The 22,678-nt window shown below is 50.5% G+C and overlaps 1 protein-coding gene and 1 long non-coding RNA gene across 2 annotated transcripts in view; both read right to left on the bottom strand.

Moving 5' to 3' along the window:
- BNC1 (basonuclin 1) overlaps positions 1-13,437 on the bottom strand; it is a 31,692-nt gene extending 18,255 nt beyond the window's left edge. Inside the window, exon 1 of the mRNA XM_042987928.1 lies at positions 13,369-13,437. Coding sequence (XP_042843862.1) covers positions 13,369-13,377 — 9 coding nt within the window. The 5' untranslated portion in view covers positions 13,378-13,437. The remainder of the gene's footprint in view (positions 1-13,368) is intronic.
- A 5,783-nt stretch (positions 13,438-19,220) lies between these two features.
- Positions 19,221-22,678, bottom strand: part of LOC122239356 — a 137,326-nt gene continuing 133,868 nt past the window's right edge. Inside the window, exon 4 of the long non-coding RNA XR_006218338.1 lies at positions 19,221-21,679. This is a non-coding gene — a long non-coding RNA (uncharacterized LOC122239356). The remainder of the gene's footprint in view (positions 21,680-22,678) is intronic.

Below are 22,678 nucleotides of genomic sequence, written 5' to 3'. Positions count from 1 at the left end.
CGCCAGCTGACCAAGGAAGCAGCCCTCTGTATTCTCCACGGCTACCAGCATATTCCGCACTAAGCCTCTGCAATATTTCACAACCTACCTTCCCATCGACAGGGCTGTTTCAAAGGAAGTTTCGTTTTGTTTTTACATTTCTTTATTTTTGAGAGACAGAGAGAGACAGAGCATGAGCAGGGGAGGGGCAGAGAGAGAGGGAGACATAGAATCTAAAGCAGGTTCCAGGCTCTGAGCTGTCAGCACAGAGCCCAACACAGGGCCCGAACCCACAATCCACGAGATGGTGACTTGAGCCTAAGTCGGACGCTTAACGGACTGAGCCACCCAGGTGCCCCTCAAAGGATTTTTAAAAGCAGAAAAACTCTTATTTGGGGATCCTGTTCCTCAAGATGCCATTCATTCTTTGCCAGCAAGATGCTGGAAGTATACACAGAAAATTCACATTCACTGATGCAGAAAGTAGGACCCTGCTCCAATCAGAGAAAAAAAGACGTGCTTCAGCACATACTTCCTCTCCTTCCTGAAGATTCTGCTTAAAAGGCTCTCACTCAGGCAAAGCCTCAGGAAACTCTGGGTGATCCTACCTCGGGCCCAGCACGATGAAACTTCAGACGAAACAACTCCAGGCACATTTCATAGCCTGAGATTCAAACTCACTTTTTCTGTATCTCTTGACATCTGACTCAGGGTTTTTCAACTTCAGCATTATTGACATTTTGAGTCCAATAATTCTTGGTGGCGGTGGCTGTCCTGTGTGCTGTGGAATGACTGCTATGTCCCCAGTCTCTGCCCACCGATGCCACAGAAACGCGTCTCCCTCTTACGGTTGCGAAAACCCCAAATCTTTCCAGACTGCGGTCAAGACCCACTGACCTATCCTGACTATTCGCTTTTAGTAGCTTCTAGTTTAGGGACACATTTGTACCTATTGGGACATAAACCCAATGTATGAATGCTGTTTTTTAAAAATGTTTATGTATTTTGAGAGGGGGAGAGAGAGAGAGAGAGAGAGAGAGAGAGAGAGCATGAGCAGGGGAGGGGCAGAGAGAGAGGGAGAGACAGAACCTGAAACAAGTTCCAGGCTCCGAGCTGTCAGCACAGAGCCTGACGTGAAGCCTGAACTCACAGACCATGGGATCATGACCCGAGCCAGAGTCAGACGCTCAACCAGCTGAGCCACCCAGGCGCCCCATGAATGCTGTTTTATAAGAAATATTCATGTGGCTCTGTATGAACCTATTTGAATAAGGCTTAATAAAGCTCATTATACATCCATGGAGATAAATCTCAGAGGAATTATTTATGAACTAAAAAAAAAGCTAATTACAGTGCCTTAAGAAAACTTCTGATATTAAGGGCCCAGGGTTTTCCCACTCATATCGGAATTCCCACAATGTGGCAAAAATTATAGCACTGTTATTTAAAGACAAATTAACACTTCTAAAATGAAATCAAACCCGAAAATTCTAATTACAGGATGAAAAGTACTCATGCAAATCAATACGGAAAACTCTTAAAATGTACATCCTTTCCTTAGGAATCCTAATACTCGTTCCATTCTTCGGAAACATAAAGCAGATGTTTTACAACATTCTGAACTCATCAAGACATGATGATTGCTTTTTTATGCACTCATTTAAAAAAAAATTTTTTTAACGTTTGCTTATCTTTGAGAGACAGAGAAAGAGCATGAGCAGGGGAGGGGCAGAGAGAGAGAGAGAGACACAGGATCCGAAGCAGGCTCCAGGCTCCGAGCTGTCAGCACAGAGCCCGACGCGGGGCTCGAACTCACGAAACGTGAGATCTTGACCTGAGCTGATGTCGGACGCTTAACCGACTAAGCCACCCAGGCGCCCCTAATTTATTTTATTTTTTAAGTAATCTCCACACCCAACATGGGGCTTGACCCCGAGGTCAAGAGTTTCATGCTCCACCAACGGAGCCACCCAGGCGCCCCTTTACGCACTCATTTTAATCAGACTATTTCTGAATTGTTACCAGACACTTTGATGTGCCACCAATCAACATCCCAGGTTCTGGCGTGCTTGTCCGTAACTGTCACTTGTGCTCCAGACATGACCGATGCCCCTGGCATGTGACAGACGAGTGGTTACCTGCAGCGTCGGGATGGAAAGCTGGGACCTCGTTTTTAGGTTCTGTGTGAGGGTCTGTCCGTCCCTCCCTCCTTTCCCTGCTCTACGTCCAGCTTGGGGACCAGGCGTCCGGTCAGGACAGGCTGCCTTGACTCGCCAGCAGCAGCGGGTACCCGCACGGACATCCACCGCTGGACGGTGCAGGCCTCCGAGGGGGTTTGAACGACGGAGCTGCAGAATAATGAGTGTCCCTCCGCTTCAAAGCCGATTTCATCTCCTGTACGTGCAGACGTTTTCCTATCACTCAAGATAAGGACTTCAGCGGGGAGAGTCTCAGGGAGAGACGGGAAGAGGAAGGAACAAAATTTCACACAATTTCAGCAAGACCCTTGGGGGTTTCCCGGTCCACGGGGTCGCCTCTTCGAGGGGAGCCGTCTGTGAAGCGGCTTAGACACAGGATCGAACTGCGTACCGGCCGGGCAGCTGCGTCGGCTCCCGGTCCTCACTCTGCCCCGTCCGATACGGTGGCCGCTCGCTACCGTCTAAGTCGTTCAAATGGCCAAATTTAAATGTGGCTACTTACGCTAATTATAATAAGACAGAATTACAAGTTCAATTCTTTGGTGACACCAGCCACGTTTCGGGCGCTCAGCGGACGCATGTGGTTTAGCGGCCACCACACTGGATGGCGGAGATACAGAACGCGCCCGTCATCACGGAAAGTTCTACCAGACGCTTCTGAGGCCAACGGTGAGGCGAGGTGTCCTTCCGGCGTCTGCCCTCTGCGTGGTAGCGGGACTTAACAGGTGCTCTCACGTAACCCTCCCTACGTCGTCGTGGGGAGGGGATTATTCTCAGGAAACTCATATTTATACGGAAGGTCAGTGATTTTCCCAAAGTCGCACGGTTGGTGAGCTTTCCTGAGCACTTAACCGCGTGCGAGGTATTGCACGAAGCATGCTCGTGCACTGTCTCATTTCTTTCTTCCAACCTCCCTGGGAGGTAGGTAATACTATCCCCATCCTAAGGCTGAGGGAGCCAAGGAACTTGCGGGCTATCAGGGTCGTCTCCAATCTGGACACTGGAGGCAGGGTATACCTTGAAACATCCATATTCGGTGCTAACCACACTTACACTTACGGTTTCATCTAATGCCTACGGCAGCTCGGAGACTGAGGCATTATCATCCTGCAGTGAGGACACCAAAGTTTCACACTCTCAAGAGACTTCATAATAAATGAATAAGCGGTTACTGAACATTAATGAGCCAGGAACTGTTTGTTCGAAACTCCGGGGGTTAAAGTGTTGAAGAAGACGGACGAGGTCCCTGCCCTCCAGGGGCATAATCCCGAGGAGACAGAAAATAAACAAGTAAATAATCCGCACCATTTCCCAGGAAGCTAGTGCTATGAAAAAACGACACAGAACGATGCCAGCAATTTTACTGGGTGGCATGGCGGGATGGGGTATAAGTAAGTGCCTTTTCAATATTTTTAAGAACTATTTTTTTTTTTTTGAGAGAGAGAGAGGAAGTGAGCAAGGGTGAGAGGAAGAGGGAAAGAGAATCCCAAGCAGGCTCCACACTTAGTGTGGAGCCTGCCGTGGGGCTGGCGGGATCCCACGACCCTGGGATCATGACTTGAGCCGAAACCAAGAGTCAGACACTCAGCCAACTGAGCCACCCAGGAGGCGCCCCAGTAAGTGCCTTTTATTTTATTCTATTTTATTAAAAAAAATTTTTTTTTTAACGTTTATTTATTTTTGAGACAGAGAGAGAGCACGAACGGGGGAGGGTCAGAGAGAGAGGGAGACACAGAATCTGAAACAGGCTCCAGGCTCTGAGCAGTCAGCACAGAGCCCGACGCGGGGCTCGAACTCACATACCGCGAGATCGTGACCTGAGCCGAAGTCAGACGCTTAACCGACTGAGCCACCCAGGCGCCCCCAGTAAGTGCCTTTTAGATAAGGTCATCACTGAAGATTTTTGAAGTGGTGACATTTGAACAGAATCAAGGGATGGCTAGGAGCCAGTGAAGACCTAGAGAGGGAGGAAAGGTTTTAGGGCAGAGGTCATGACAAGTGCAAAGGCCCTGAGGCACAAAAGAGGCTGAGTGCTCAGGAACAGAAAAGGAGCCAGGACCTATGTAGACGGAGTGAGTAAGGTTAATGGTAGGAAATGTGGGTCAGAGAGGTGGCAGGAAGCATTCTGCAGAGGACCTTGTGGGGCAGGCCGAGGAGTCTGGAGTTTGTTCTCAGTAATCCTTTGAAAACAGATATGAAATGAGTATGATTTGCCTGTTGAAACGATTACTTCCGGGGGCAGAGGTGGGGAGCCTGCACGCCTCGCCCCTCGCCACAATGAGCCTCTTTCCCGGCGAGGTGGTAAAGGGTCCTGGTGGCTTCAGGTGACTTAGGTCTTACTTCCCATTAAACCACCAAACCTTCAGCTCCATGCCTTGGACTCTGACTGAAACAGGCTGGATATCTGTTTCTGCCCACCCTGGAGGGCTATCAGCCATATTAATGAGGATACACAGGTAAGAATCGCAGAGACCGATCGGTACAACCAGAGCATTGAATCACAGCAAGGTTCGTGGGTCCTCTGGGCTCTGGTGGTCTGACTCCTCCACTGACAGAGCTACCAAAAATACCTATTACAAAACCCTCCATAAAAGTTACTGCACGATGAATCGCTCCAAAAACAGGCAAGGGACCAGCTGAAACCCCAAACCAACACCCAGCTGCTAGCAGGGGGCCGGATCCTTCGTAAGCCCTGCACTGGTGTTATCTGAGAGAGTAATGAATGAATCGAGACGGCAGCGGCACGGTGCTTCCGAATTACAGATGCCCACCCCATAGCCTTTCGTCTCATCTTCCCTTCTGAGTCTCTGCTGGGGGCCAGGTGACGAAGTACTGGCCGATGGTATCCCAGTAGGAGTTACCAGGTGGAGCTTTACAGAAAACCCCTTGTAAATGGGAGCTGAGTCAGCTGGGACACTTCTTTGCTGTCCTCCTCCTTCCATCCTGGGATAAGAATATGATGGTTGGACTTGAGATGCCATTTTGTGACCATGAGGCAACTCTGCGGTCATGCCCTGGGGGACGGCTGCGCAGGAAGGATGGCGACTGTTATTGGGAGCCTTTACTAGCAGCCAAAAGTAGTTCCTAATTTATACACAGGCTGTCTGCTGGCGATGGAGAGGGCCACATAAAAATCGTGTAAAAATGCCTAACTAGGAGAAATCACCAAGGCCAAGTTTAGAGCCTGCTGCCCTCTCTTAAGTGTGAGATTCCAAGGCTGTGCCAGATTCTCGGTGATAAGGATCATAAAAAGCCAAAGGACCCAATCTGCTAAATCACAAATCACTTTTGAAGTCATTAGGCTTTAGAATAAAACTACTTCAAGTTTTTCCAAGCCGCGTTTTTAAATGCTGATACAGACGATTGTTAGTATGTTTGAGTCTCAGAAGAGTCTGGTGCAGATCAAACCGTGCCAGTCAGGATCTATAACACGAAACACCTCCTAAGGCAGCTGGACCACCCTCAGCTTATGGGGAGGGGACCTGGTTTCTCTTCACTTACAGCAAAATTGTCACCCCATTCTCTCTGTGGCTGCAGAGACAGCCTTCGGGGTTCCGGAAATTGCATCATTCAAGGAGGGGTGGGGGGAGGTCTCCACCTCTTAGATACATTCTGTGCTGCTTCTTTTAGGAGAATTTGCCTTTTTTTTTTTTGCTCCCTACCTCTTCTCCTCCCATTTTTTCTCTAACTTCTTTCGATTTTTAAGTTTTCCACTGTTTTCATTACATACACCAATTTGCAGAGGCACAACTAGGATTCTGAATGCAGTATCATCATTTGCCAGACGGGCAACAAGGACAACTGGGAGGAAGAGAAGAGAAAGGCCAGGTGGGCTTCTCGTAGGAGGCAGCTGGCAGCATTGGACGGAAGCCCACCTAGGGAGAGACACAAGACCAGACGTTCATGCCATCTTTCCGCATGAGTAGTTAACGAAGTGATACAAATTTACTTAACAAATTGCTTTTGTTGGCGGTGGTGGTTCTCATTTGTTTTTAAAGCATCTACTACGTACTGATAATTACAAGGAGGCTCCCGGGGATACAAAGCTGAGGAACTCCCAGTATCTGTCCTAGGGGGTGTATGTGTTCATCAGGGAATAAAATTCGACAGCTCGACTGGTCAATGACAGCAGAGAATAAAGTTTTTGAATTTGTCAAAACCTCACATGATTCATTCACTATATTCAAATCTAGAAAGTCAAGAGATACTAAAGACAAATGAAAAAAATCATTGGCTGCCTTTAGGAAATGCTAGGGAACCAATTAATTGTCCCCAAACCTGGTAAACAAAGGGATAGATCAAGTATAAATCCTTAAAAAAATTTTTTTTAATGTTTATGTATTTTTGAGAGAGAGGGGAGGGGCAGAGAGAGGGAGACACAGAAACCAGAAGCAGGCTCTGGGCTCCGAGCTGTCAGTGCAGAGCCTGACGTGGGGCTCAAACCCACAAACTGTGAGATCATAACCTGAGCCAAAGTCAGATGCTCAACTGCCTGAGCCACCCAGGCGCCCCAAGTATACATCCTTTTTAAAAAATTGTTTATTTATCTTGAGAGAGAGACAGCACTTGTGAGCTGAGGAGGGACAGAAAGAGGGGAGTGGGGAGAGAATCCCAAGCAGGCTCCACGCTGTCAGCATAGAGTCCGACACAGGACTTGATCCCACGAATTGTGAGATCACGACTTGAGCTGAAATCAAGAGTTGGAAACTCGGGGCGCCTGGGTGGCTCAGTCGGTTGAGCGGCCAACTTTGGCTCAGGTCATGATCTCGCGGTCCGTGAGTTCGAGCCCCACGTCGGGCTCTGTGCTGAGAGCTCAGAGCCTGGAGCCTGTTTCAGATTCTGGGTCTCCCTCTCTCTCCGCCCCTCCCCTGTTCATGCTCTCTCTCTGTCTCAAAAATAAATAAATGTTAAAAAAAAAAAAACTAAAAAAAAAAAAAAAAAGAAGAGTTGGAAACTCAACCGACTGAGCCACTTAGGTGTCCCAAGTATACATCCTTTTTTATACAAATTGTGCAAACCACTGACGAGACAGAGATTCCCTTTATAGAAGTATCTAGTGAATAAATAAATGAAGAATTAGAATACTACCATTCCACAATTCCTAATGTAAAAGTTGACAACCAGGTCAGTTGCCTCTGATTGGAAAGATACGTTCTACTACAGATGGGGTGTTCTTATGAAAAAAGTTCAGATCTGGGGTGTCTGAATGGCTCAGTCGATTAAGTGTCCGACTTCGGCTCGGGTCATGATCTCACGTTTTGTGAGTTTGAGCCCCGTGTGGGGCTCTGTGCTGACAGCTCAGAGCCTGGAGCCTGCTTCCGATGCTGGGTCTCCCTTTCTCTCTGCCCCTCTCCTGGTTGCACTCTGTCTCTCTCCCTCAAAAGAAACATTAAAAAAAATAAAAGAAATAAAAAAGTTCAGATCTGAATCAGATCAAGCCCCTTGGTCAACTCTAGTGCACAGAAAATGCAGGGGACAGAGGAACAACCATAATGTAAACAATACCACAAGGAAGCAGTCACTAATTCAGACTGGGGGGCATTGTATAAAATAAATGACCCAGCTTTTTCAACAGATACATTGCAAGGAAAAAGTGAAGTGTAAACCTACAGATTAAGAGAGACAACATATGGACCTTATTTGGATCCTGGTAAGGAGACACCAATACTTGGGGCACCTGGGGAGCCCAGTCAGTGAAGTGACTAACTCTTGATTTCGGCTCAGTTCACGATCACCTGGTTCGTGGGACTGAGCCCCACGGGGGGCTCTGCATTGACAGTGCAGAGCCTGCTTGGGATTCTCTCTCTCCCCATCTTCTCTCTGGCCCTCCCCTGCTGGCTCTCTCTTTCAAAATAAGTAAAAACATTAAAAAAAAAAAAAAAGAACATGTACTGACCTTCAAGAGTTATGTTAACTTTTTGTAATTTTTATTTTTTTGAATGTTTATTTATTTTTGGGAGAGGGAGAGAGAGACAGAGATAGCGTGAGTGGGGAGGGGCAGAGAGAGAGGGAGACAAAGAATCAGAAGCAGGCTCCAGGCTCTGAGCTGTCAGCACAGAGCCCGACTCGGGGCTCGAACTCACAGACCGTGAGATCATGACCTGAGCCGAAGTCGGACGCTCAACCGACTGAGCCACCCAGGCACCCCAAGAGTTATGTTAACTTTTATAGGTGCTGCATGAGGCCAGGGGAGGCTTCCCCCACGAGGCAGCAGGTGTGCCCTCCTCACCTCGTGCAGGGAATGCCATGGTCCTAGGCTCATTCCGTACATGAGTGTGAAACCCAGGAGGCCAGGCCACAGAGTAGAGGCTTCTGTCCCTGGGCCACGAGAGCACACCTCGAAAGGCAACAACAGGTGAGCTGAGCGTGTGCTGTCCAGACCGGCAGCCAGGCCTGTTGGCTTCGTGGAGCCATCGGGATTCCCAGCCACAAGGAGACACCCCCTTTCCCATGAGCACAGTTGTAAAAAGGGACCCGGGAAGCCTCAGAAACCAGGAGGCATCATTTGCAAATACAAAACCCCCACCGAAGACCCACCCGACAGAATCTGCTTTCTCACTGCAAGCAGGGGGATGAAAAGAACAGAGCCCGGGGGGCTCAGGGCTGGGAGAAGGGTCTGGAAGGGTCTGGCAGAGGAAGGGGCAGCTGGGAGGGAGCAGGTACAGATGTTGGGCCAAGTCTACCTGTGAGGAGAAAGCACGCGCGACACCCTTGCCCCCTTCTCGTGCTGCTCGTCTTCAAAGAGGATGGTGGGGAAAATACTCGTTCTTTTGATCTCTTTAAATCAAAGTATAAACTCTGTGCCAAAATCATCTAACAGCTGTGCCCTTTTTTCTTAAAATTATTAGTTCTGAAAACAGAAAATATAAAAAGTAGAAAGATATGCAAATGTTACTTTATGAACCTAACCAATTATTTCTTCATTAAAAAAAAAAAAACACCTAAGAACAACAACAAACTATATGGAAATAAAAGGATATGTACACATTTTCCCCCCTTTATAACCTAAATTTGGGAGGACCTCAGAGGCAATCTTCAGAAACCTTTGGTAACAAAAAACAGAGGGACGTTATAGGCGTAGGGAACTTTTGAACGCCAAGAGACAGCTCTGGGGGAAAACACACAAAAACCAACACAGAAAAAGGACATTTGTACTTCAGGATAATTTTAACGAACGCAGCCAGTTCTACAAGCACTGCAACTTCACGTCCATTGCAAGATAACAATGAAAGGGTGAACATTTCTAAGTAAAATTTTGCAGACACTTCTTTTAAGGGCTTAACGAGAACTCGATTTTCAGAACTGAGTGTTAAAAAAAAAAAAAAAAGAAACAAAAAGCGACCTCAGATTTTTCAAAATGAAATTTTGAAAAAGAAAAGGCCAGAGTTTGCAAATTACCGTCCTTGTCACTGCCTTAAAATCCAGCCTGGAGAATCACGGAGCGCTCGAGTTGTCCGTATAAAAATTTTATCTTCGTAACGAGTAACGCGAGAAACCATCAGAGGGCTACGGGACCAGGCCAGTGCTTCTGGAGGCTGGCGCAGAGATAGAAACTACTCGTGATGTTTGTTTGGGTGTATGGAAGGATCCTTCAAGGAAGAGTCTGTAAGAGGAGACAAACTCACACAACCAGACGCAACTGAATGAAAGTTTACCTTCACGGAGACGGTCATTTCCTTCCACATAGGTTGTTTGGAGCTGGCCTTTACAACATTTTATCCCTCCGTCTCTCTTTGCCCTCACGCTAGCCCTGTGAGATCATCCCCCCAAGGCAAACTTCTCCTATGATTTGCTAGGCTGGTTTTTAATAATGAGTTCAGGCGTGGCCGAGAATGGCGGTGGCCCTTTTCCCTGCAACACCCAAAGTTTGAGAAGGCCCCAGGTCAGAGCATGGCAGAGCGGGTCTGCTCTTTGTTTCGATCCACTGTTTTCTGTTTTTGGTTTCGGGGGATAAAAATAGGCACGTGTCCATGCAGAGAAAGGGGGCTACACCGGGAACTTAGGATTTCCAGAATTAGGAGAAAGGGCTTCAAAGGATGACAAGATAACAGAAGATAAGGTTTTCAGGTGGAAACCAATTTAAAAGAAAAAAAAAAAAACCCACAAAACTTTCCAGATGTCTCTTCCGCGAAGAACCCAGTTATCTTTAACATCTCACAGATACGGCATCAAAAATAAAAGAGGCAAATAAATAAATAACTACAATAAAAATCTGCAATAGGGTATTTGGAGGAAGGTAATTAAAAAATATACTGGCTCTCTAAATCTTGGTCTTAGTTATCCAAAAAAAAAAAAAAAAAAAAAAGTGCGGCTCAGCAATGAGATTTCATCTAACCTAGGGTATTTCTAGGTCTTCTTGAACAGGGCTGTTTCTGACAAAAGTAACTCTAAATGCCATCTGTAGAGGTGAAAACTCACCGGGGCTGGGGGGGGGGGGTAAAGCTCCCTCCTCCTGCAAGTAATTTACCTTGCGGAAGCTTCAGGGCAAGGCACTCTCTTAATGGCCACTGTCAAAATAGCTTCTAAAGCCATATACAAAGGCTAAAAGACACTTCTGCCCCTCACCCCACACGCAGCAATTTAATTTTACCGACAAACCGAACTTTCACGATGTTTATGTTTATCCCTAGGCATTCATAAATGATAACGGTATGCTTAAAGAACAATTATGATTTGTTCTTCAGGGAAATCTCTATGGCTTTTCTCACCCAATGGGGTGGATCCTCCTTTCCAAGCTGAGGGTTCTCAGACACAGAACATGGGCCTGCGAGGCCGGCCTAACGGCTGCGCGAGAGAGTTGCAACAATAAACAAATAAAAATAACGCTCTATGCAAACCTCACGCTTCCACAGGAATTATTTCATGTTGGTTAACATTTCTGATGCGAATTATTACCAGAGCAAACATGATTGTTTCTCATCTTAGCAGGGATCAAGGGCCAAATAACCCCTCCCAACTTACCACTTTCTGACTGGAGGAGGGGCCTCTAGCTAAATCCTTGCTATTCTGAATGGAACAGCATTTACAGGTACGGATGATTTTCCAAATGAAATTATGCAGGTGTCTGAACATAATTATGAGTTCCCAAAGCATGAGCCGTGCCTGAGCTCAGAGAAGATTTCACCACCTTTTCTCGGCATTGAACTAGAACAGGAACACGTTCAACCAACAGTTGAGTTCAAACAGTAATACTTTCTCGGTGAAATTAAAGTTAGCAAACCTATCAGATAAAAAATCAAATGATGACTCACATGTTACTCTTTTAGGTACACCGGAAAAGATAAAGTTATCAACAATATTTACCAGAGCAAAAATGGTGTCTATCTGTTCACACCCATTTAACGCAAAAATCAGAATCCTGACCAATTGCTAATGTTTGAAGTAATGTGGTTTTTTTTTTTTTTACACGACATCCGAGAATTTTATTTTGACATATTACACTTTAAATGAGGTTTTAATAGTATATATCAACGTGTTCGGGAAGGGACAATTTGAGAAGCCGGTGTATTTATCACTGAGCAGAAGTTTTAACACGTAAGCATCTGAGTGCAAGCAAAGAGTCTAAGGGACCTTCTGAAAAGATCCCGTGAGCTCTAACAGCAAATTAAAACGAGACGCAAAGAATGAAAAGGCACCAGAAAAAAAAGGAGAAAGATAATCTGCCCAACACTGTTTTTCAATTCACTTACTGTCAAATCAAAACTCTTTGTCACTCTGATGAGAATATATTCAAACACAAAAAATTTGTTGCTACATCTGCTGTGTGGGCCCAGCGCATGCAGGAACACATGTTTTCCCCAGCACGCGCGCGCGCACACACACACACACACGCACACACGCACACACTCACACTCACTGACAGGGATTCCCAGGATACCACTGGGGCCTTTTTTTAGGCCCCTTAAGTGTTAACAGCAGAGGCCTGGCTGCGACCAGGCGTCTGGCCCGGTTTAAATGCCCTGTCTTCAGCAGAGCTGCGGTGAACACGGCCATAAACCTAGGGGACATAACTGAACCTTAGAGTGTCTGACACTCACCTCTCCCCCCCACCCCCCAGCCCCAACACACACACACACAATTTTACTCCGACAATTAAGGCTGCTAGCTGGCATTCCATTTAACTGTCAAACGGCGACCGGTGGCAGCCCCACGGCCACAAAGAGATGCCTTAAATGAGAAGAGCATGTTTCTACACCGCATTTGAGAAAGTTTGGCTCCGAGCTACGCACTGATTAACATCAGATCTCCTCCTTCCCTCGCCTCTCCGCAATCTTGTCACATCTGGCTGACAAATCCGTAGGGGCCGACGCAAAGCCAGGCGGCCGGCGGCGGGGCTGGGGTCTGGCGGGGGCAGGGGCGCCCGAGGGGGCAGGGGACAGGCGGCGCCCCCCGCCCGCCTCCCCGCCCGCGCCCGCGCGCGCGCGCCCCTGCCCCCGGGAGCCGACCCGGCGCCGTCCCCCCACCTGCCCGAGTCCCGGCTCGGCTCGGGGCGCGCGGGCAAATCAGCGCCTCCGCGGGGCCGGCCGCCGTCCCGCCCCGGCTCCCGCCCGCCGGCTCCGCGGCCCCGGCCCTCGCGCCTGCAGCCCGGCGGCCGCACCCCCTCCGCGCCCTGGCGTCCCCGGCGCTGTCGGAGCGACCCGTCCGCGGCGCGCTTCGCGGGGCCTCGCGAGAGATCGGGCGCCCCCGGGCCCGCACGTCTCACACCGACCCGAGGTTCCCGCGCGCCCAGTTCTCGAGAAACAAAACCCGGGGAGGAAGACGGCCCGTGGCGAACAGCAGCTGTTCCGGCGCGTGCGAACGGCCTCGGCCTCGCGGCGGGGGCGCCGAGGGGCCGCGCGGGGCAGGCTCGCTCGCCGCGGCCGCCCGGGCCCCGGGTCCCGGCCGGCGGGCGCCCCCGGGGCTCGCGCGGACCCCGCGCCCCGGACGCGCCCAGGCCGCCCCGGGAACCCGCCCGGTCCGCGCGCGCGCGCCTGCGGCTCGGGGACGTCGGGCGGCGACGGGTCCCGGCGCCCCGGAGACGCTCCCGCGGGCCGGGCCGCGCCGCCGCGCAGGTGGCCCTCGGGAGGTGGCCCCGGGCGCGTCCCCGGCTGTGCCGACGGAGCCCGGCCGAGCGGTCCCCCCACCCCCACCCCGGCCGCCCCGCCCCGCGCGCCGAGGGGCCCCCCGCGCCCGGGGAGGGAGCCGCGCTTACCTCGGCCATCCTGCGGCCGCTGCAGCGCCGGGGCTACCGGCGCGCGTCCCCGGCCCGGGCCGCCCCGCGTCCGCCCCGGCTCGGCGGGCGCCGCCGCATCCAAGCTTCGGCCGTCGGGGCCCGCTGCGGCGAAGTGGGCGGCTCCCCGGGCGCCCCGGCCGCGCGGCGCGGTGGCCGCCCCCGCCCGCCGCGCACCGCGTGTGCCCGCACGCCCGCCCCCTGGCGCCCCGGGGGGTGCCCCCGCCGCCCCGCCCCGCCTCCCCACCCCCCGCGCCCGGCCGCCGCGTCGCCCGAGGCCGCGGGCGCCGCCGCGCCGCCCGGGAAGCGCCTCCCGCCCCGGCCGCCCGCGGCCGCTCTAACTGGGCGCAGCTGAGGCGCGGGCCGTGCCCCCGCAGACGGCGGAGACCTCGCCGGCGGCCGGCGCGGAGGTGTCCGCCCCCGCCGGGCTTGAAGGCACTTGTCGGCGGAGACCCAGACGTGTCCGTGTTTGCCTCTCCCGGGGAAGGGCGCAACGCTCTGAAGTTCTCTGGCTCCCGTCTCGGGGGATGATTCTGCCGCCCTACCTACCCCGGGGCGCCCTCGGGGTCCCACCGCGGCCAAGAAGAGGGCTGCGCCACCCTCGCCACCAGAAAGTTTGCTTCCGGAGGAAGTGTGGGTGCGTGGCCCGGGAGGTGGAGAGACGGGGTCCCCAGGAGGCTCCAGGAGCTCAAGAAACACCCCTCTCCCCTCTTCCTTTCGTGCCCCGCGTTACAGCCCCGGCTTTACCACGGCCCCGGGACAAGTGACTTTGCTCTCTGAGCCTCGGTTCCTTCCACTGTAAAATGGAATTCTGGTTTGACCTCTCCTATTGGGCGCTAAGGATAAAGTGAAGTGAAATGTCCCGGAACGCCAAACAGGAGCTTGGCCCCCAGGGACAGAGAGGGAGGAGCCTTTGGGAGAACCGGCTTCCCGGGCCCCAGTGGAGAAGGCTTCACCCCAAGCTGCTGAAGCGGGGCCCTGACCAGGACGACACAGAACCCGAGGGGGATCGGGCCTTCTCTCCTCTCCCATTTCAGTTCCCTAAAAGATTCTCTAAAAGCTGGGCGCGGGGGGCGGGGCGGGTGCCCTGCTTCCCCATCCTGCCCTGTATTTTACCTACCTTGCTGCTGGTGTCAGTCCTCGGGCGGGGGGAAACAAAACCCATCCTCGATCTCAGGTGGGGGGAGAAGACGTGAGATGAACGGGGAAAAGCAAGTTGCTGTCAGGTGGACAGAGGGTGCCAGGTTCTGGCTCCGAAAGGCGCAGACCCCTGAGGGGGAAGAGGAAGGAAAGGAGCAAACGGGGCGTATGTGGAAGAAAGCGTGGGTACCTGGGCTCCTGGGTGTCCCGAGGGCCCTGCTGCCTCTCCGCAGGCCGGACACACATCCCTGGCCTTCTGGCCACCTAGGTGCCCTTCCTAGTAGGTCTGAGGTCACCTGCCTTACAGGTACTGGGAAGATTCGTGCTTTCTCCCGTTGGCTAACTGTAGCAAGAAGCTTCGCTTGGTGAATTCCACACCTAGACTGCTCACCTTCCACTCTTCTGCGGACTCCCCCGTCCCCACCAGGGTTCAGCATTCAGGCCTTCTTGCTCCTCTCTGCCTGTCGCGACACAGCGCATCCTTCAAGGCCTTCCTCAAGTGGCACTGCCCCTCAGAAGCCTGCCCCCCCCCCCCCCCCCCCCCCCCCGCCAACCCTTCCCTGCACTGCTTGTACGTGCCTCTCTTACCGTGCTTCTGGCGTTCTCTAGCCTGGCTGGGATGTGTCCTCGTCTTAACTTCTTTGGTCCTTGCTCACCTCTGTGGCCTCCGTGCTGTGAGCTGCTGTAGCCGGCAAAGCTCAGGGTTTGGGGTGGGGATGACCCAGGTGTAGCCAGTTCCCAGCAATTGGAAACCAGCCGAGGAAGTCAGTTTCCTTGGCCTCACTGTCCTTTTCTGTGAAAGTAGGTATGAAACCCTGTCCCTGGCCAGATTGGTGGGGGCCAAATAGGATGGTCTCTGTTCTACAAACGCTGCTCTCTTCCCTTCCTTTCTGCTGCACATAAAGCTGGCTTTTGAATTAATTTAAATTTGTTACCAGAGGAGTCCTTGTTTGTGGTATTACTGAATGGCCATATATGCTCATTACAAATATCCCAAAATGTCTAAGTCCCAGGCAGTGGCCCATGGAAGTACTTTTAATCTGCCCAGTGGAAACGTTTTGGTCAGCATCTTTGTGTTGGTTCCAACTGAATTGCATTGATTTTAGTAAAAACTTCCACTGGCAACAAATAGTGGGATCAACCCGTTTATTTCTGGCTAAAAACACAAGGAGGATTTTTGGCAACACGTAATTCGAAAACCTCAAAACAGTCTACTTCTTGCAACGCACACCATCGGGATCAGCAGACACGTCTCTTCAAATACGACAAACCTGACCGGCCTGCAGGGAATCAGTAGGTCCAGATGCAAATTGGTAATTCATTTTCTGCAGGTTCATTTAGAATCGTGTATCTGAGGCCAGAAATCAGTCCTCACGTTTGTTTCCAGATCTGACGGGCGTCTCTGCCATTCTTCGGAAACGCGGAAGCAGAAGCCGGACAGAGAGAGCGCCACCTGGGCATGACCTTCTTCTCTAGGTCTTCTCTAGGTCTCGACCTCTTCATCTGGCCGGTGGGGACATCCCCGAGGGCCCCTCCCTCACTCTCAAAGCCCTCCTTTTTTGCTTCTGGGTTTCAATCTTGCCATTTTCCTGTTGCGCTCAGTTCCTTGTCTTTGCGAGCGCTCAAAACAGAATATCTCCCCTCACTTTACATTACCAGGGATTTAAAAAAAAATCTTTATTAAAAAGAGGAAAAGTTGGGGCGCCTGGGTGGCTCAGTCGGTTAAGCATCCGACTCTCGATCTCGGCTCCGAGGTCACAATCTCACGGTTTTGTGGGTTCGAGCCCCTCGTGGGGCTCTGCGCTGACAGCACAGAGCATGCTTGGGATTCTCTCTCTCTGCCCCTCCCCCCTTCATGCTCTCTCTCTCAAAATAAATAAACATTAAAAAAACTTAAAAAGAGGTAAAGTTGAGAAGACACAAAATCAGAAAATCCCTGTGACCCGTTCTTGTGGAGCCATCTCGGGTTGGTCTGTCCCTGCGTGTGGGTGTGCTGAGACCCTGTATCCTGAGAAATACCCACTAACGTTGGGGCGCCAGGCAGGTTAAGTCGGAGGGAGGCAGGGCAGGTGCGGGGCCGTGTGAACCGAGAGCCAGTGCCGTCTGAAGCAGGCAGTTGTTACTCTGCTTGCCATCAGCCAGGAATGTGAGCTCGGTTTTGCCAGGTTTCCTGAGTTTTCAAGAGAAGGTGGAAATATTCTGATATTTAAAAGTTGGCAACGAGTTCAAATTTTTTGATAGATATGGTGTGAGTCACGCAAAATATGTTTGCAGGCTGAACCTGGCTGACGTGCCGTTCATCTGCACCTACTGTTCCACGCGGTGATGTCTTCTTCAGGCCTGGGCTTAGCGCATAGTAGGTGTGTAATAAACTTCTGTGGCGTGTGTATCACTCTTGAGGGGAAACGGCTCGCAGCCTGTCTGAACTGCACATTGAATTGTCAACAGCCACACAGAGATTAGTAATGACCTTTTTGTGTTGCCTAGCAAAGTCCACTAACGGGCTAATAAGCTTTTCCAACATTTACACTCTGGGAAGGCTTGCTGTAGTTGTTAATAATTCTGTTAAATGCAGGATAGCTTTCTCCTTGGGAAGCTAATTCTCACAAGAAAACTTTCCCCAGCGGCGACACACGAATTTGAAAAAAAGATTTTTTTTTAAATTAAAAAAAAGGCATTTTTAAAAATGTTTATTTATTTTTTGAAAGAGAGACAGAACATGAGCAGGGGAGGTACAGAGAGAGAGGGAGACACAGGATCCGAAAGCAGGCTCCAGGCTCCGAGCTGTCAGCACAGAGCCCGATGTGGGGCTGGAACCCGCGAACTGTGAGATCACGAGCTGAGCCGAAGTCTGATGCTTAACCCACTGAGCCACCCAGGCGCCCCCCCCAAAAGGCATTTTTAATTATGGGATCGTTGTATTAAAGAGAAAAGAAACACTTTAGCTACGGAGGTTTGGGAATGAATGCTGGAAACTGCATATTACAGGAGCCAGGCTCGGAAGCTGCTTCAGACCCGAGCCCACTCTGGTTCGGGGGCGGAGCCAGCCCCGGGGGTGCGGGCAGGACCGCGTGAGGGTCACAGGCGCACGCTGACAAAGTCTTTTGACATTGCAGCGCGGCCAGAGAACTGCGGCTCTGTCAGGCTTCCCGAGGTGGCCTGGCCTGGGTCCTCCACATTCCTCTGGGGACACTGTTGGGAAACAGCAGGAGGCAGGAGTCACAGTTGTGCCGTCACCTCCCAGCCCAGACGCAGACACCTGGTGGCGGCAGGCCCGGGCACATCCGCAGCTCAGCTCTGCCTGGGAGCCTGACTAAGCAGCATTCGGGCCAAGCTGCCTGCTGGGGGGCAGGCCGGCCCGCCACAGGTCTGGCTCAGATGTCGCAAGCTCCCTCCTCCAGTCCCCGGGCTCTCCCTATCGAGAGAGAGAGACAGGAAGCCATTCCAAACGTGGCACGGGGTTTTGGTGGCAGAGAAGTGATCCCGCTCCTTCACCTTTCACACAAGGTGAGGGGTTGAAGGGACCGGAAAGGGCTGCAGGTCCCGCTAACACAGAGAGGAATGCGCTTTTGGCTTCTGATAGACAAGACTGCCAAGTCTCAAGGAGGCGATGTCCGTGGGGAAGAGTGATAAATAACAATCGTAAATTCCAAACTCAACACAAATGCAGGCCTGATTCTACCCAGCGGCTTCCCTGGACGCACGTGCCTGGGGTTTGCAACTTGAGGGCATCGGGGCACCCTCTGCGATCAGGAGAGGGTACTCCCCTCCGACACGGACAAGCGGAAAGCTTCTGATGACGGTTCCTCCAAGTGTAAGGCTCAGGGAAAACGTGGCCGATTTGGCTACCGCTGTTTTGATACGTCTGGGGTGGGCGAAGCTAGCCTGTCCTCCGTGGCCTAACCGCCGTCATACGAAGTCTGTGACCTGCTCTCTAAACAGCTCATTCTCCCCTCACCAAGGCGGCGGGAGGAAACTGTCACAGGCAGACTCCTCCCTGGACACTTTATTTACTCCTCCGATTTTTTTTACTACTCAATCTCTGAACTTAAGGGGCTGTATTTCTAATTTTTTTTAAAGTTTATTTATTTATTTTGAGAGGCAGAGACAGAGAGAGAAAGAGAGAGAAGAGAGAGAGAGAGAGAGAGAGAGAATCCCACGGAGGCTCCGAGCTGTCAGTGCAGAGCCCGAGGAGGGGCTCGGACCCATGAACCGTGAGACCATGACTTGAGCTGAAAACAAGAGTCGTGCGCCTATCCAGCTGAGCCACCCAGGCGCCTAAGGGGCTCTATTTCTAACTGAAGTGTAGAGGAGATGCTTCGTTATTGAAAAGCCCTGCACTCTGCATACTGACTTGATGAATTTGGGGTGAGTTTTACGAGGACAGGACAGGCACTACTTTGATAAGTTTTCCAGAGGCTGGTGAACGTGCGTCAGAAGAAAAGTTTTAAGGCTCATTATACCTTGGGACATAGCATCTCCTGCACATTTAGTAACCCCTTATCCAAACTGAAGGAGAGACTATCTGGGCTATTCTCATAGCCGAGAATTCCAAATCAGCTTCACGTTGCTTTTGGAAGTTGAGAAGAAAGGGTTAGGGCCGATGGGCTATCTAAGGGCAGATTTAAAATAATTCTCAATTATTCACTTATCCCCAACTTTAAAAAACATTTCTTTGGGGTTTTCAGTGCATGCTTCAGGGCAAAGAGAGCTACGAAAAAACAAACGCAGAGTCAACCCATTCTGTTATGTGTTTGAAAAAGGGAAGCCATCTTTAAATATCTGACTTAGCAAGTTCATAGAGGAAATAGATTTCTCTTTACAGAGCTTGTATCTGATATTGAACAAAAATCAGTTAGTGATCCAGACTCTGTGGATGAAAAAGGACTGTAGCAGACTCTATCTATGCTAGAATTGCCTTTTCAATCTCCATTTCATTTCTCCCCCAGCAGGTAGCAGCCACGTCCTCTGGGTGGGTACCCCACCTCAACCCCACAGGTGACTGGTGGAGGTAACATGCGTAAACCAATCAGCACCCAGGTGTTTTTCTGGCCACAGGGATTGGCTCCAGAATGGCCCAATCAGCTCAGAGCTCAGGACTTTTGTCTGATGGTCATGAGAAGCCAAGTTCTTCTTTTCCTATATTCTTGAAGGAAAAAAAAAACTCAAAAACCACGTGGTCCCTGTCGTTGCTGGCAACATCTTGTCACAATAAAGGAAAATCAGAAGGGAACAGCACTGACACATGGAGTTGAGTAGAGTTGAGGGAAATTGTGGGCGGAGTCACCTGAAGCCCTGATCAAACCATGCCTGAAGCCTTTGGCCTTTTCAATTTGTGAATAATTAAATCACTGTTATCATTTTAAGCCAATGTGAGATTTTCATTTGTTTGTTTTTTCCAGTAGAAAGCTTTTCAATGGATATAGAAACTTAATTCAGCTTAACCAGAAGAATAGTTTGGGCTGAAGGGTGAATGAAATACCAAGTACCCTCTGTGATGACAGTCTTCGTTCTTTTCCTTTTAGATGACGTTGGTGATCCACAAACCCTGGGCCAAGTGAGGAGATTCTTCTAATCAGAGCACACCGATGCTGTAGTCATGGTCTTCTCCTTGATCGTAAGTATTTTCCAGAAACGCACGGACCACATATTTTAATTCTTGAAAAGACTCGTCTTCCTGGACTTTGGGGAGTAGGGTCTGCTGATTTTCAGTGCAGCTAACAGTTCTGTATCAGCAGATGCTCCATAAACGTGGGCTTTACCCATCCGTGTATAAATGAAGAGATTTAAAAACACATTCCTGACTTGTAGCTGCTTAAAAGTACCTTCTTGTAAATGGCATAATTGAGGACTTCTACAAACGTAATTGCTAACTGCACTTGGAAATCCACTTTGTCAAACCGTGGCTTCTAACACCTTGTCTTTGACACCGAATCAGCTTTGATACTGACGTTTCCCAGAGGTGTGGCTTCTAATCCTCAAATTACAACACAAGTTTCAACAGGCCGTTTTTTTTTTTTTTTTTTGTCTGTCACCAGGAGTTTAGTAATTAACAGAAGGCCCCGTCACTAATGGTTTATCAAAAGGCCAGTGAGCAAGTAAGAGCCACGACGCAGGGGACGGACCTGGTATGCTCACTGAAGGAACCCATTTAAGGAGCACCTGTTATAGGTCACGCTCAATTGGGGCCCACTCCCTGAAGTTCAATGTAAGGCCGAGAACAAGGGGCCAAAAGCGAGCCCTGGGCAGAGATCCTATGTAGGAACAAAATCCAGTGACCTTCTTGATGACCATTCTGGAATCACACACCCTCAAATCATTTTCACAGCCACGGGTCTTTTGCAACCGGCTTCTGCTATACACGCTTTCATAAAAGCTAGTGGTTTTCCTGGGAGTCAGAAGCAGGGCGCATAACAGCCAGTGAGTAACCCGCGAGTAATGCCCGTGGTGACAGTTCTGCTTTGTTCCTTTGGAGTGTGAGAAGCCGAGTCAGGACACGGGTCGTCCTTCACGAGGGCTGGGAAAGCAAAGCCTGCACGCTCGAAGCGGGGAATGTTCTCTTTATCTGAGGTGCCTGCCAAGTCTTAAACACTAAAACGTGTAGGTGTACTTGGGGAGAGCGAAGGCCCTGACATTTCAAAGATGGCTCGATGGAAGGAAAGAAAGAAGAGGAACTCGGGTGTTTGGGAGAGATGCGCGCTCACCCCTGGCAAGGTGACCTTTCTCAGAGCCTCTGTGTCCTCAGATCCTGACGGGAAGGTTCCACACACAACCTCAAGCTTGCGTTTCTGCCGAGCGGGCTTTCTCCTTGAACCTCACCTCTCACTTTCTCTTTTCAGGACACCCCTAATGGATTGCAGATGTCCCATTTGGTCAGAAGCACGTTCCAGATACATCTGCCCTTCTTGCTTTCATGCAAGAAACACCTGCAAATCTTTATCTCTGGTTAGATTTACCACACATTGGAAGCTTTGAAATTTTGGTCCGGTGGGAAAGAGGAGTATGTCACCACCCTCCTTCTTAAGTTGGATTCCATAACGGACGATAGCCTTTGGGGAGATGTTTTCATTTTTCTTCAAGGAAAATAGGAAGGCCTTAAGAGCCTCAGACCTGCTCAGCTGAAGGCTAACTAATTTCTTTAGTCCTACAGAGTCTGTGGAAAAAAAAAAAAAATCTACGGTGACCATAGGTGGACAGCCACTGCGTGCGCGTTTCTCTCATTTTTCTGAGTCTTAACAAAGATGAGACCCCAACGGCGGAAAAAGAGAGAACAACGGGACGTTGGCAAGCTGGCGAGGATACAGTTACAGGACCAGCTTCCTTAGATGTGCCTTGAAAATACATGTGATGTGATGTATTTCCAATAAATGAGTAAATCCCTCAAGGCAGGTTTTTTTTTTTTTTTTTTTTTTTTACCGCTCCCTTTATTCATTTGACTTCAGGATATTCCATCCCAGCACCCAAAGAATGACAAATGCCATTTAAATAGTTTTGAGGTGATCAAGCCATGGGCTGCCTCTGGGAGGGCTGAGAAGGAAATTCACACCCAGTGTGGTTTTATAAGGAGGAAGGAAGCTCTGGCTGGCCGAACACAGGCTGTACCTTTGAGCAGCACATTTCGCCTTTCGGAGCCTCGGTTTTCTCATCCGTAAACTGGGGATGCAAGTCATTTGTTTATTCCACCAAAGCTACGACGACTGAGTGCCTTAGATGTGCCCGTCACCCCAGTGATGCCCGAGGACACCGCAGACACAGTCTCTGCTCCCACGAACAGCCCCTCGGCAGGGCTGTGTTCCCTGCTGCCCCTGGGGACCGGCTTAGAACTTTACACCCCGCCCGGACCTTCGCTAATTCCTGGATTTCAACGTTCATGTGGTCTGCCCGTCCGTAATCCAGCCCTACGATTCTTGCACCTCCTCGGGCTTCACCTTCTTTCTCACATCTCCGGTCACCCTGGAGCGTATTTTGAACCTATCGAGATCTCCAGATGACTCTCTCCGGTAACCCTCAATTCTCTGGGGTCACTATCCTCCCGTGGCACCCCACGGCCAAATTCTCAACTTGGATCAACACTACAGTCAGCCTCCTCAGCTTCAACATGAGTGTGGATGAAGAAGCAAGATGGCGGTGGAGTCGGTGTTAGCCTAGTTTG

This window comes from Panthera tigris, chromosome B3 (genome assembly GCF_018350195.1).
Source record: "Panthera tigris isolate Pti1 chromosome B3, P.tigris_Pti1_mat1.1, whole genome shotgun sequence".
NCBI classification, from domain to species: domain Eukaryota; kingdom Metazoa; phylum Chordata; class Mammalia; order Carnivora; family Felidae; genus Panthera; species Panthera tigris.
The sequence above is the reverse complement of the archived record's forward strand: the minus strand, read 5'-3'. Positions and strand labels throughout refer to the sequence as shown.